This window comes from Squalius cephalus (assembly GCF_949319135.1).
Source record: "Squalius cephalus genome assembly, chromosome: 15".
Taxonomy (NCBI): domain Eukaryota; kingdom Metazoa; phylum Chordata; class Actinopteri; order Cypriniformes; family Leuciscidae; genus Squalius; species Squalius cephalus.
Genome location: NC_137136.1, coordinates 635001 through 650000, shown reverse-complemented (window position 1 = coordinate 650000; position 15000 = coordinate 635001). Strand labels below are relative to the sequence as shown.

General features: G+C 48.2%; 1 protein-coding gene across 3 annotated transcripts in view; it reads right to left on the bottom strand.

Moving 5' to 3' along the window:
* dennd4b (DENN/MADD domain containing 4B) overlaps positions 1–15000 on the bottom strand; it is a 64737-nt gene that overhangs the window by 44342 nt on the left and 5395 nt on the right. Inside the window, exons 2-3 of one of the 3 annotated variants that reach the window (XM_079894334.1) lie at positions 6143–6351; positions 4599–4913 (exon numbers count right to left, since the gene is read on the bottom strand). In XM_079894334.1, the coding sequence (XP_079750460.1) occupies positions 4599–4894 (296 nt within the window). In that variant the 5' untranslated portion in view covers positions 4895–4913; positions 6143–6351. The remainder of the gene's footprint in view (positions 1–4598; positions 4914–6142; positions 6352–15000) is intronic. The other 2 variants (XM_079894335.1, XM_079894333.1) reach the window with 2 other exon arrangements.

Sequence of the window (15000 nt, the reverse complement as noted above, 5' to 3'; positions counted from 1 at the left end):
AAGAGAACTAGAGAAGAGGAGAAATGCAGAGTATTTTATTTTGTAAGTGCATTGATTTAAAGGTCCCATGACATGGATTATTTTATTATTTTATAATGTTTCCTGGGGTGTGCCCTTATAATGTTAATATGTTTTTAAGATTTTTTTTTTAAATAATTTAGAAATAAAAGGCATATTTCCTAGCCTGATTTTAGCCTCTGATTTGACGCTCTGTTTGAAGGGGCGTGTCTGCTGTGAGACTTCAGTGTAAACGCCCACTGCTGTGATTGGCTGTGAGACTTCAGTGTAAACGCCCACTGCTGTGATTGGCTGTGAGACTTCAGTGTAAACGCCCACTGCTGTGATTGGCTGCTGTGAGACTTCAGTGTAAACGCCCACTGCTGTGATTGGCTGTGAGACTTCAGTGTAAACGCCCACTGCTGTGATTGGCTGTGAGACTTCAGTGTAAACGCCCACTGCTGTGATTGGCTGTGAGACTTCAGTGTAAACGCCCACTGCTGTGATTGGCTGTGAGACTTCAGTGTAAACGCCCACTGCTGTGATTGGCTGCTGTGAGACTTCAGTGTAAACGCCCACTGCTGTGATTGGCTGCTGTGAGACTTCAGTGTAAACGCCCACTGCTGTGATTGGCTGCTGTGAGACTTCAGTGTAAACGCCCACTGCTGTGATTGGCTGTGAGACTTCAGTGTAAACGCCCACTGCTGTGATTGGCTGTGAGACTTCAGTGTAAATGCCCACTGCTGTGATTGGCTGACATGCTTGCATATGAAATATCTAGCATTACATGTGGAAATCTCTCGAAAACTTTTACTATTACAGCTATTATACGTTTTTACTATTACAGCTATCAGGATTAACGAATCGTGAGAAGTTTAAGTATTTAGATCTATTCCCATCACATAAAAGGTTGCAGTGATGAGCATTGAGCAGATGACAGTCTGTTGATCTCGTGAATGAAGATCTTATCATTGCAACGCAGTTTCTGTACTCTCACTAATGAATTCACCAATGCAAACATGAGGTAAGTACAGTAAGAGCTTCGTTGTGCAGTGTAACAGCGTCATTGATTTCACAACGAGTTTCGGCAAGTGTCCAGATAAACTCGCGCTGTGTGATTGACAGCTTGGGCGATTGGAAAGGGATTGTTCTTTGATCGCTTTCTGTATATATATTAATCACAGCATAAGTAAGATTATTTAGAGAAACGACGTGAAGTTGATCGTTTAGTCACTGGCTTGATTTACTGATGCATAAACAGTATTGAACGACTTTGAGAGAAAGATTATCTGTCTGAACTTGAACAATTACACATCAGACATTCCCATAACCCACTGGTTCTTCAGAGGCTCGGATGAAGGAACTAAAACAATACCTTTGTGTTGATTTGTACATCCAAACACTGAGCGACTGCCATGCTTCGCTCGTTTGCAAGCCATGATGTCTCTCGAGGAAAAACCAATATCGTGCTCGTGCCGCTCATTTTCTCATGGGCGGCAAAATTCTCTTTGCGGGCAAAGAAGAGAAAGGGGAGGTGACCTTTCACCGTATGACGACATTAGGGAAAGATTCTAAATTCCCAGTCTGAGCTTTCATTTTCTCAAAAATAGGCTTGGTTTGCACCTATCAAAACGTCTAGCCACTGGGGGACCATAGGCAGGCTAGGGGAACTCATATTAAGGTTAAAAAACCTCATAAAGTGACATTTTCATGTCATGGGACCTTTAATGATATTTGTGTCTATATTGTACACTAATAGATTAAACTATTTTGCTTGTAAATGTCTCCTTGTATCCCTTTATTAAAGTCCTCCTGTGTTGAAAATCCATCTTTTAATGTTGTTTAAGTGTCTACGTGGTGTTTTTAATACGCTTTAAGACAAACCATGTGTAAATTCATAAGTCGACACCATTGCTGAGTATTTTCTCCTTAAAAGGTACAATATGTAAGATTTTTGTAATAAAATATTTATGTAATAAACCACTTGCACAGTGTGATATATTTCCTACAGTTGTGTACTCACAGTATCCCAAAAGTTCCCAAGGATTTGTAAATCAAGAGAAATTCCAGTTTTAAATAATGGCTGGGTTTACACTTGTAGAAACCATATTATATATATATATACACACATAGATGCCCCATTAAAGATTGGTTCAGTGGGCTGCTATACATAATCCGCTAATGAGATCTATGTACAGTGAGGAATATAAGTATTTGAACACCCTGCTATTTTGCAAGTTCTTCCACTTGGAAATCATGGAGGGGTCTGAAATTGTCATCGTAGGTGCATGTCCACTGTGAGAGACATAATATAAAAAAAAAAATCCAGAAATCACAATGTATGATTTTTTAACTATTTATTTGTATGATACAGCTGCAAATAAGTATTTGAACACCTGAGAAAATCAATGTTAATATTTGGTACAGTAGCCTTTGTTTGCAATTACAGAGGTCAAACGTTTCCTGTAGTTTTTCACCAGGTTTGCACACACTGAGGAGGGATGTTGGCCCACTCCTCCACACAGATCTTCTCTAGATCAGTCAGGTTTCTGGGCTGTCGCTGAGAAACACAGAGTTTGAGCTCCCTCCAAAGATTCTCTATTGGGTTTAGGTCTGGAGACTGGCTAGGCCACGCCAGAACCTTGATATGCTTCTTACAGAGCCACTCCTTGGTTATCCTGGCTGTGTGCTTCGGGTCATTGTCATGTTGGAAGACCCAGCCTCGACCCATCTTCAATGCTCTAACTGAGGGAAGGAGGTTGTTCCCCAAAATCTCGCAATACATGGCCCCGGTCATCCTCTCCTTAATACAGTGCAGTCGCCCTGTCCCATGTGCAGAAAAACACCCCCAAAGCATGATGCTACCCCCCCCATGCTTCACAGTAGGGATGGTGTTCTTGGGATGGTACTCATCATTCTTCTTCCTCCAAACACGTTTAGTGGAATTATGACCAAAAAGTTCTATTTTGGTCTCATCTGACCACATGACTTTCTCCCATGACTCCTCTGGATCATCCAAATGGTCATTGGCAAACTTAAGACGGCCTTGACATGTGCTGGTTTAAGCAGGGGAACCTTCCGTGCCATGCATGATTTCAAACCATGACGTCTTAGTGTATTACCAACAGTAACCTTGGAAACGGTGGTCCCAGCTCTTTTCAGGTCATTGACCAGCTCCTGCCGTGTAGTTCTGGGCTGATTTCTCACCTTTCTTAGGATCATTGAGACCCCACGAGGTGAGATCTTGCATGGAGCCCCAGTCCGAGGGAGATTGACAGTCATGTTTAGCTTCTTCCATTTTCTAATGATTGCTCCAACAGTGGACCTTTTTTCACCAAGCTGCTTGGCAATTTCCCCGTAGCCCTTTCCAGCCTTGTGGAGGTGTACAATTTTGTCTCTAGTGTCTTTGGACAGCTCTTTGGTCTTGGCCATGTTAGTAGTTGGATTCTTACTGATTGAATGGGGTGGACAGGTGTCTTTATGCAGCTAACGACCTCAAACAGGTGCATCTAATTTAGGATAATAAATGGAGTGGAGGTGGACATTTTAAAGGCAGACTAACAGGTCTTTGAGGGTCAGAATTCTAGCTGATAGACAGGTGTTCAAATACTTATTTGCAGCTGTATCATACAAATAAATAGTTAAAAAATCATATATTGTGATTTCTGGATTTTTTTTTTTAGATTATGTCTCTCACAGTGGACATGCACCTACGATGACAATTTCAGACCCCTCCATGATTTCCAAGTGGGAGAACTTGCAAAATAGCAGGGTGTTCAAATACTTATTTTCCTCACTGTTTATATATCTATGATACAGCATCTCGCACGCGCTGTTGTGTCGTTCAGTCATCATGGTTCACGATTATTGATTGGCAAGTTCAGATAATCCAAAAAAACGTAGCTCAACTGCGTAGGCAAGCAGGCTTTGGGACAAACGGAGAAATAAAACAAGGATCAATATCAGCGTGGTGTTTTAAAAAATATTTAGCCATTACATTACTTTTAGTACGATTGTTTTAAACGTGTAAAACTGCACAGCATTAACCCACCACATCATTTGACAAACAGTCGCATATCAGTAAAAGGCTAATAGCATTACATTTCACGTTCCTCGCTGCTAATTCATTACGATGATATAAACTAGTGTGATCAAGCGTACAGGTTTTACAAAAAGTAATTTATTAGCTGATATATCATTTCTATGATTCGTGAACTCCACACATCTCTGGACGGTGAAAACGACATCTCCCATAGTTCCACTCTCCTTCATAGCATCATCAAGCTTCGTCTTTGTTATTGTTTTGAAAATGCGAAAAACTTACATATTGTACCTTTAGAACTGCAGTGAACCCAAAAAAAAAAAACACGGTGTGAAATCGCTGGTGTTTCTGACGTCACAAACTACCTTGTAACCAATCAGATCAACGTGTGATCGTCAACCAGTGGATCTCTGAGCTGAGGGAGTGAGTGGAGGCGGGGCTCATTTGCATATTCATAGAACGGCGCATACTAAATGAGGCAAGGGTGTCGAGTTACATTCAAGATACTATTTTTCAATCGAAAATGTTCAGTTTTTCTAGAAGTTTCAGTGTGTCTCACCCGAGCTCTACGATCGGAGGCTTGTCGTATCCTCTCCTGTAGCACAGGAACATGTGTGTGTTGTTCATCAGTCCTGCGCTCAGCTCCGCCGGGTGGCCGGCTTGTGTTTTCTCGATGCATGTGAAGCCCTCGGGGACGTCCTCTCCGAGCCCTCGGGCGATCACTGCGAGGTCTGTGACGGGCTGCAGCGCCCGAACGCCCCTCTGATGACCCTCCTCGACCCGCGGGGAGGAGTCGCTCGCCAGACCCGCCACCACGAAGTAATCCACCAGCTGCGGACATCGCTCCTCCGCCATCACGCCGGTCTAAACACCACTGCAGACACACACACTCCGTTAAACACCACTGCAGACACACACACTCCAATACACACCACTGCAGACACACACACTCCAATACACACCACTGCAGACACAACACACTCCAATACACACCACTGCAGACACACACACTCCGTTACACACCACTGCAGACACACACACTCCGACACCACTGCAGACACACACACTCCGTTACAACGCAGGGCTAATCAATGGAGATCATTCAACTTTCATCATTTAAGAATACACTGCAAAAAATGTTTTTCTTACTTAGTGTTTCTGTCTTGTTTCCAGTCCATCCATCTAAATATTCTTAAATCAAGGAGCATTTACTAGATGAGTAAAGTGCCATAAGATATTATGTTTTGTTTTGCGGCCAAATAAATCTAAATTAAGTAAGTTGTTGCTTACACTCTCACACACACTCACACTCACACTCTCTCTCTCTCTCACACACACACACACACACACACACACACACTAACCCGACCCCTAAACCTACCCATCACACACACACACACACACACACACACACACACACTAACCCGACCCCTAAACCTACCCATCACACTCACACACACACACACACACACACACACACACATACACACTAACCCGACCCCTAAACCTACCCATCACACTCACACACACACACACACACACACACACACACACACACACACACTAACCCGACCCCTAAACCTACCCATCACAGGAAACTTTATGCAGTTTTACATATTTAATAAAACACTGTTTAGTGTGATGACTCAGGAAATGTTCAGATAAATCACGTTCATGTTGTAATACCAGTGTAATACCCACGTCATTATACACATTTCTGTCCTCAAAAATCACAATAACAAACACACACACACTCAATCTCACACACACACACACACATACTCTCACACACTCTCCTCTCAAACACACACACACACACACACACACACACACTCTCACACACTCTCCTCTCAAACACACACACACACACACTCTCCTCTCAAACACACACACACATCTATCTGATCTGCACCACACGGGTCAAAGGTCACCGCGCAGGACACCTGATGACAGCCTGAACTGCATCCGTCACACTCAGGGATTCACATCCACAAAACACATGCAGGTCGTCACGGCAACGGGCTCAGAACCGGACATCCCGCCGTGGGAAGAAACCGGGATAACTGAGGATTTAATCAAACATCCCATCAAACCTCTGCTCACCTGGACAGATGTTCACTGTTCCTCGCCGATCTGAGGTCATGTGACGTTTGATATCATCAACCCGAGTCACAGTCAGCGAGAGAACCGAGAGCGACACGAGCTCGATCTGATGAAGTGAAGAAACGACCCGGTGAAACTCTCACCATCTCTCATCACTCCTGCGAGTAAACCCGCGAACACGAGTGTTTCAGCGAGAACACGTGCAGGAACTGAGGAAACAACAGATCGCTCGTTCACTTCCTCCACGACCGCTCACAAATCAGACCAGAAGAAACGTTTCCGGCACAAACACACACTGAGAAACAGTTTAAAATAATGATGACCTACTGGAAAACTCAGTTCTTGAAACTTAATTATTTTAATTATTTCATTGAATCATTTTAATTAAATGTTATTATGTTCATAATAAAATATTTATCTAAATTTTTAAATGTAATTAGTGACAAATATTTTCTTCCATATTGTGAAGTACATCTCAGTATAACGGGAAAAAAAAAAGATATCTATATATAAACACACACGCATACATATTATATACAGACACACATTTGCATACATACATATATATATAAATTAGCGGTGTAACGGTACATGTATTCACGGTTGGGTTCATGCAGTCAGACGCGATACACACTCCAGTCCAGAAGGGGGCGCACGGTAATGCAATGCTGTTTGCTAACCACTACAAGAGGAAAAAGAGTAGAAGAAGAGACGATTTACGCACCAACACAAAACAAGATTTCATAAGCACTCAAGAGTTTGCCAGTAGCTCATACTCTGAGTTTCGATTAATTTTTTACACGCTCCACAAACTTCACTGAGAGGGAACTGGGACGACAGAAAGCGGCATCCTGTTTGTTTTACAAACGCACAATGATTTGTTGTTATTGTGAGTGTACTGTACACAAATAATAACAGACCCTTGAAATCTTGAACGGTCGATGCATTACTCTTCTCTGTATGACCATAAATGACGGAGTACTTTAAGTGGTTTCCACTGCTATAATGAGGGGTAGAGGGCAGAGGACATCATCCAGACCTGTCAATCACCGGAGCTCAGCAGGAACACACTACAGGAGTGTAAACTAATCTCTGCACAAGTTTTATTTTTTATTATTCTATATGAGGCTGCACTGCACAACTACCTCAGGGAGACTGAATGCTGTGAGGTGGAACAAACTGTAATTTGCACTAAATGTCTGTTCAAAATAAATAAAACATCATACTCACAAACACACTCATACTCACAAACACACTCATACTCATACACACTCATACACACTCACACTCACACACACTCACACTCACACACTCATACTCACACACTCATACTCACACACTCATACTCACACACTCATACTCACACACTCATACTCACACACTCATACTCACACACTCATACTCACAAACACACTCATATTCACAAACACACACACTCATACTCACTCTCACTCCATACTCTCACTCCATACTCTCACTCCATACTCTCACTCCATACTCTCACTCCATACTCTCACTCCATACTCTCACTCCATACTCTCACTCCATACTCTCACTCCATACTCTCACTCCATACTCTCACTCCATACTCTCACTCCATACTCTCACTCCATACTCTCACTCCATACTCTCGCCCATACTCTCACTCCATACTCTCCCCCATACTCTCACTCCATACTCTCACTCCATACTCTTCCCATACTCTCTCCCCATACTCTCACTCCATACTCTCGCCCATACTCTCACTCCATACTCTCCCCCATACTCTCACTCCATACTCTCCCCCATACTCTCCCCATACTCTCCCCATACTCTCCCCCATACTCTCCCCATACTCTCACTCCATACTCTCCCCCATACTCTCACTCCATACTCTCACTCCATACTCTCACTCCATACTCTCACTCCATACTCTCACTCCATACTCTCACTCCATACTCTCGCCCATACTCTCACTCCATACTCTCGCCCATACTCTCGCCCATACTCTCACTCCATACTCTCGCCCATACTCTCACTCCATACTCTCACTCCATACTCTCACTCCATACTCTCGCCCATACTCTCGCCCATACTCTCACTCCATACTCTCACTCCATACTCTCCCCCATACTCTCACTCCATACTCTCACTCCATACTCTTCCCATACTCTCTCCCCATACTCTCACTCCATACTCTCGCCCATACTCTAACTCCATACTCTCCCCCATACTCTCACTCCATACTCTCCCCCATACTCTCCCCATACTCCCCATACTCTCCCCCATACTCTCCCCATACTCTCCCCATACTCTCACTCCATACTCTCCCCCATACTCTCACTCCATACTCTCACTCCATACTCTCACTCCATACTCTCCCCCATACTCTCCCCCATACTCTCACTCCATACTCTCACTCCATACTCTCACTCCATACTCTCACTCCATACTCTCGCCCATACTCTCGCCCATACTCTCGCCCATACTCTCACTCCATACTCTCACTCCATACTCTCGCCCATACTCTCGCCCATACTCTCACTCCATACTCTCGCCCATACTCTCACTCCATACTCTCGCCCATACTCTCACTCCATACTCTCGCCCATACTCTCACTCCATACTCTCGCCCATACTCTCGCCCATACTCTCCCCATACTCTCCCCCATACTCTCCCCATACTCTCCCCCATACTCTCCCCCATACTCTCCCCATACTCTCCCCATACTCTCCCCCATACTCTCCCCCATACTCTCCCCCATACTCTCCCCATACTCTCCCCCATACTCTCGCCCATACTCTCACTCCATACTCTCCTCCATACTCTCACTCCATACTCTCACTCCATACTCTCCCCCATACTCTCGCCCATACTCTCGCCCATACTCTCCCCCATACTCTCCCCATACTCTCCCCCATACTCTCCCCCATACTCTCCCCCATACTCTCACTCCATACTCTCCCCATACTCTCCCCCATACTCTCCCCCATACTCTCACTCCATACTCTCCCCATACTCTCCCCATACTCTCCCCATACTCTCCCCATACTCTCGCCCATACTCTCACTCCATACTCTCCCCATACTCTCACTCCATACTCTCCCCATACTCTCACTCCATACTCTCACTCCATACTCTCACTCCATACTCTCACTCCATACTCTCGCCCATACTCTCCCCCATACTCTCCCCCATACTCTCACTCCATACTCTCCCCATACTCTCCCCCATACTCTCACTCCATACTCTCGCCCATACTCTCCCCAATACTCTCCCCCATACTCTCCCCATACTCTCCCCATACTCTCCCCATACTCTCCCCCATACTCTCACTCCATACTCTCCCCCATACTCTCGCCCATACTCTCACTCCATACTCTCCTCCATACTCTCACTCCATACTCTCCCCCATACTCTCCCCCATACTCTCCCCCATACTCTCCCCCATACTCTCCCCATACTCTCCCCCATACTCTCCCCATACTCTCCCCCATACTCTCCCCCATACTCTCGCCCATACTCTCGCCCATACTCTCGCCCATACTCTCACTCCATACTCTCGCCCATACTCTCCCCCATACTCTCGCCCATACTCTCGCCCATACTCTCCCCTATACTCTCCCCCCCATACTCTCCCCCACACTCTCGCGCCTTACTCTCCGCCATACTCTCGCCCATACTCCCCCCCCCATACTCTCCCCCATACTCTCCCCCACACTCTCGCCCATACTCTCCGCCATACTCTCGCCCATACTCTCCCTCCATACTCTCCCTCATACTCTCCCCCATACTCCCCCCCATACTCTCACTCCATACTCTCGCCCATACTCTCCCCCACACTCTCGCCCCACACTCTCCGCCATACTCTCGCCCATACTCTCGCCCATACTCTCACTCCATACTCTCGCCCATACTCTCGCCCATACTCTCCCCCATACTCTCGCCCATACTCTCACTCCATACTCTCGCCCATACTCTCCCCCATACTCTCCCCCATACTCTCACTCCATACTCTCGCCCATACTCTCCCCCATACTCTCGCCCATACTCTCGCCCATACTCTCCCCCCCATACTCTCCCCCACACTCTCGCGCCTTACTCTCCGCCATACTCTCGCCCTCCCCCCCCCATACTCTCCCCCACACTCTCCCCCACACTCTCCCCCACACTCTCCCCCACACTCCCGCCCACACTCCCGCCCACACTCCCGCCCACACTCCCGCCCACACTCCCGCCCACACTCTCGCCCACACTCTCGCCCACACTCTCGCCCACACTCTCGCCCACACTCTCGCCCACACTCTCACTCCATACTCTCGCCCATACTCTCGCCCATACTCTCACTCCATACTCTCCCCCATACTCTCCCCCATACTCTCCCCCATACTCTCGCCCATACTCTCCCCCATACTCTCACCCCATACTCTCCCCATACTCTCCCCATACTCTCGCCCATACTCTCGCCCATACTCTCACTCCATACTCTCCCCATACTCTCCCCCATACTCTCACCCCATACTCTCACCCCATACTCTCACCCCATACTCTCACCCCATACTCTCACCCCATACTCTCACCCCATACTCTCACCCCATACTCTCACCCCATACTCTCACCCCATACTCTCACCCCATACTCACGCCCATACTCTCCCCCCATACTCTCGCCCATACTCTCCCCCCATACTCTCGCCCCACACTCTCCGCCATACTCTCGCCCATACTCTCGCCCATACTCTCACTCCATACTCTCGCCCATACTCTCCCCCATACTCTCCCCCATACTCTCGCCCATACTCTCGCCCATACTCTCACTCCATACTCTCGCCCATACTCTCGCCCATACTCTCCCCCATACTCTCCCCCATACTCTCGCCCATACTCTCACTCCATACTCTCGCCCATACTCTCGCCCATACTCTCGCCCATACTCTCGCCCATACTCTCGCCCATACTCTCACTCCATACTCTCCCCCATACTCTCCCCCATACTCTCGCCCATACTCTCGCCCATACTCTCGCCCATACTCTCGCCCATACTCTCACTCCATACTCTCGCCCATACTCTCCCCCATACTCTCGCCCATACTCTCCCCTATACTCTCCCCCCCATACTCTCCCCCACACTCTCGCGCCTTACTCTCCGCCATACTCTCGCCCATACTCCCCCCCCCCATACTCTCCCCCATACTCTCCCCCACACTCTCGCGCCTTACTCTCCGCCATACTCTCGCCCATACTCCCCCCCCCCATACTCTCCCCCATACTCTCCCCCACACTCTCGCCCATACTCTCCGCCATACTCTCGCCCATACTCTCCCTCCATACTCTCCCTCATACTCTCCCCCATACTCCCCCCCATACTCTCACTCCATACTCTCGCCCATACTCTCCCCCACACTCTCGCCCCACACTCTCCGCCATACTCTCGCCCATACTCTCGCCCATACTCTCACTCCATACTCTCGCCCATACTCTCGCCCATACTCTCCCCCATACTCTCGCCCATACTCTCGCCCATACTCTCACTCCATACTCTTGCCCATACTCTCCCCCATACTCTCCCCCATACTCTCGCCCATACTCTCACTCCATACTCTCGCCCATACTCTCCCCCATACTCTCGCCCATACTCTCCCCCATACTCTCGCCCATACTCTCCCCCATACTCTCCCCCATACTCTCCCCCCCATACTCTCCCCCACACTCTCGCGCCTTACTCTCCGCCATACTCTCGCCCATACCCCCCCCCCATACTCTCCCCCACACTCTCCCCCACACTCTCGCCCCACACTCTCCGCCACACTCTCCCCCATACTCTCCCTCCATACTCTCCCTCATACTCTCCCCCATACTCTCCCTCATACTCTCCCCCATACTCCCACTCCATACTCTCGCCCATACTCTCGCCCATACTCTCCCCCCCATACTCTCCCCCACACTCTCGCGCCTTACTCTCCGCCATACTCTCGCCCATACTCCCCCCCCCATACTCTCCCCCACACTCTCCCCCACACTCTCGCCCCACACTCTCCGCCACACTCTCCCCCACACTCTCCGCCACACTCTCCCCCATACTCTCCCTCCATACTCTCCCTCATACTCTCCCCCATACTCCCACTCCATACTCTCGCCCATACTCTCGCCCATACTCTCGCCCATACTCTCGCCCATACTCTCGCCCATACTCTCGCCCATACTCTCGCCCATACTCTCGCCCATACTCTCGCCCATACTCTCGCCCATACTCTCACTCCATACTCTCGCCCATACTCTCGCCCATACTCTCGCCCATACTCTCGCCCATACTCTCGCCCATACTCTCCCCCATACTCTCCCCCATACTCTCCCCCATACTCTCCCCCATACTCTCGCCCATACTCTCACTCCATACTCTCGCCCATACTCTCGCCCATACTCTCGCCCATACTCTCGCCCATACTCTCGCCCATACTCTCGCCCATACTCTCGCCCATACTCTCGCCCATACTCTCGCCCATACTCTCGCCCATACTCTCGCCCATACTCTCGCCCATACTCTCGCCCATACTCACTCCATACTCTCACTCCATACTCTCCCCCATACTCTCGCCCATACTCTCCCCCATACTCTCGCCCACACTCTCGCCCATACTCTCCCCCATACTCTCCCCCACACTCTCCCCCACACTCTCGCGCCTTACTCTCCGCCATACTCTCGCCCATACTCTCCCCCCCATACTCTCCCCCACACTCTCCCCCATACTCTCGCCCATACTCTCCCCCATACTCTCCCCCACACTCTCGCCCATACTCTCCCCCATACTCTCCCCCATACTCACGCCCATACTCTCGCCCCACACTCTCCCCCATACTCTCCCTCCATACTCTCCCCCATACTCTCGCCCATACTCTCCCCCATACTCTCGCCCATACTCTCGCCCATACTCTCCCCCATACTCTCCCCCATACTCTCCCCCACACTCTCCCCCACACTCTCGCGCCTTACTCTCCGCCATACTCTCCCCCACACTCTCCCCCATACTCTCGCCCATACTCTCCCCCATACTCACGCCCATACTCACGCCCATACTCACGCCCATACTCTCGCCCCACACTCTCCCCCATACTCTCCCTCCATACTCTCCCCCATACTCTCCCCCATACTCATGAATATACACTCTCACTCATTGTATAACCAAAAGCAGCATCGATATTCTCCTGGTAAATAGAAGAGTGTGTAGAGATTGGCAGAATTACAGCAACCATCATGTTTTTGAATGAATTTAGTTTGATGTCAAGTAAACACAGTCAGATAATCATGATTCTGAGCAGAACTCTTACAGGACCGTCACATCAAACACAGGAACAGCACTGAAGTACAGCAGCAGTGAATCCATCCACAGATCAACACACACACACACACACACACACACACACACACACACTGAAGTACAGCAGCAGTGAATCCATCCACAGATCAACACACACACACACACACACACACACACACACACACACACACACACACACTGAAGTACAGCAGCAGTGAATCCATCCACAGATCAACACACACACACACTCAACTGAAGCACACACACTGGAGTACACACACACACACACACACACACACACACACACTGAAGTACAGCAGCAGTGAATCCATCCACAGATCAACACACACACATACACACACACACACACTGAAGTACAGCAGCAGTGAATCCATCCACAGATCAACACACACACACACACACACACACACACACACTGAAGTACAGCAGCAGTGAATCCATCCACAGATCAACACACACACACACACACACACACACACACACTCTGAAGTACAGCAGCAGTGAATCCATCCACAGATCAACACACACACACACACACACACACTCTGAAGTACAGCAGCAGTGAATCCATCCACAGATCAACACACACACACACACACACACACACACACACACACACACACACACTCAACTGAAGTACACACACTGAAGTACACACACACTGAAGTAAAGCAGCAGTGAATCCATCGACAGATCAACACACACACACACTCAACTGAAGTACACACACTGAAGTACACACACTGAAGTACACACACTGAAGTACACACACTGAAGTACACACACACTGAAGTACACACACACTGAAGTACACACACACTGAAGTACACACACACTGAAGTACACACACACACTGAAGTACACACACACTGAAGTACACACACACTGAAGTACACACACACACTCACACACTCACACACTGAAGTAAAGCAGCAGTGAATCCATCCACAGATCAACAGATCGCTGACGCAGGACAGAGGAACACACACACACACACACACACTGCGGCAGGGCGATAGAGCATTGATCTAGACCCATGTGCACTCACACTTTTCTGGACTTATGACAATGAGGTCAAAGTTCATGAGACAGTATGGAGTCCCAATTGTCACTTCCGGTTTCTCACAAGTGCCTCCTTTACTTTTCAGAACTGGATATTTGCCATAATTCAGAGTTGGCATTGAGTATTACGAGCATCTGTTATTCCAAACCCAACCTGAGGCCGCCTCACATGAAGACTCACCCTGAATTAAACACACGACCTCAGGTGTCTCCACTAGAAAACTCCACTTCCTGTTTCAGCAGTGATGCGTTTCCTGTCAGCGCTGCATTTGGCTCTTTCTAAGCACTTTCAACATCCACTTCCTCAAACGCCTGAGCTGAACAACTCAAGAGTTTCCCTCGGACTCACATCCGCTCATCTGCAGCTGCACACACACACACACACACACACATCTGTGTTATTAATACAGACACTCGCCTCTATAAACACTTTCAGATCGCGGCTAAACATCATCACTATCACACAGTTACTCACAGACA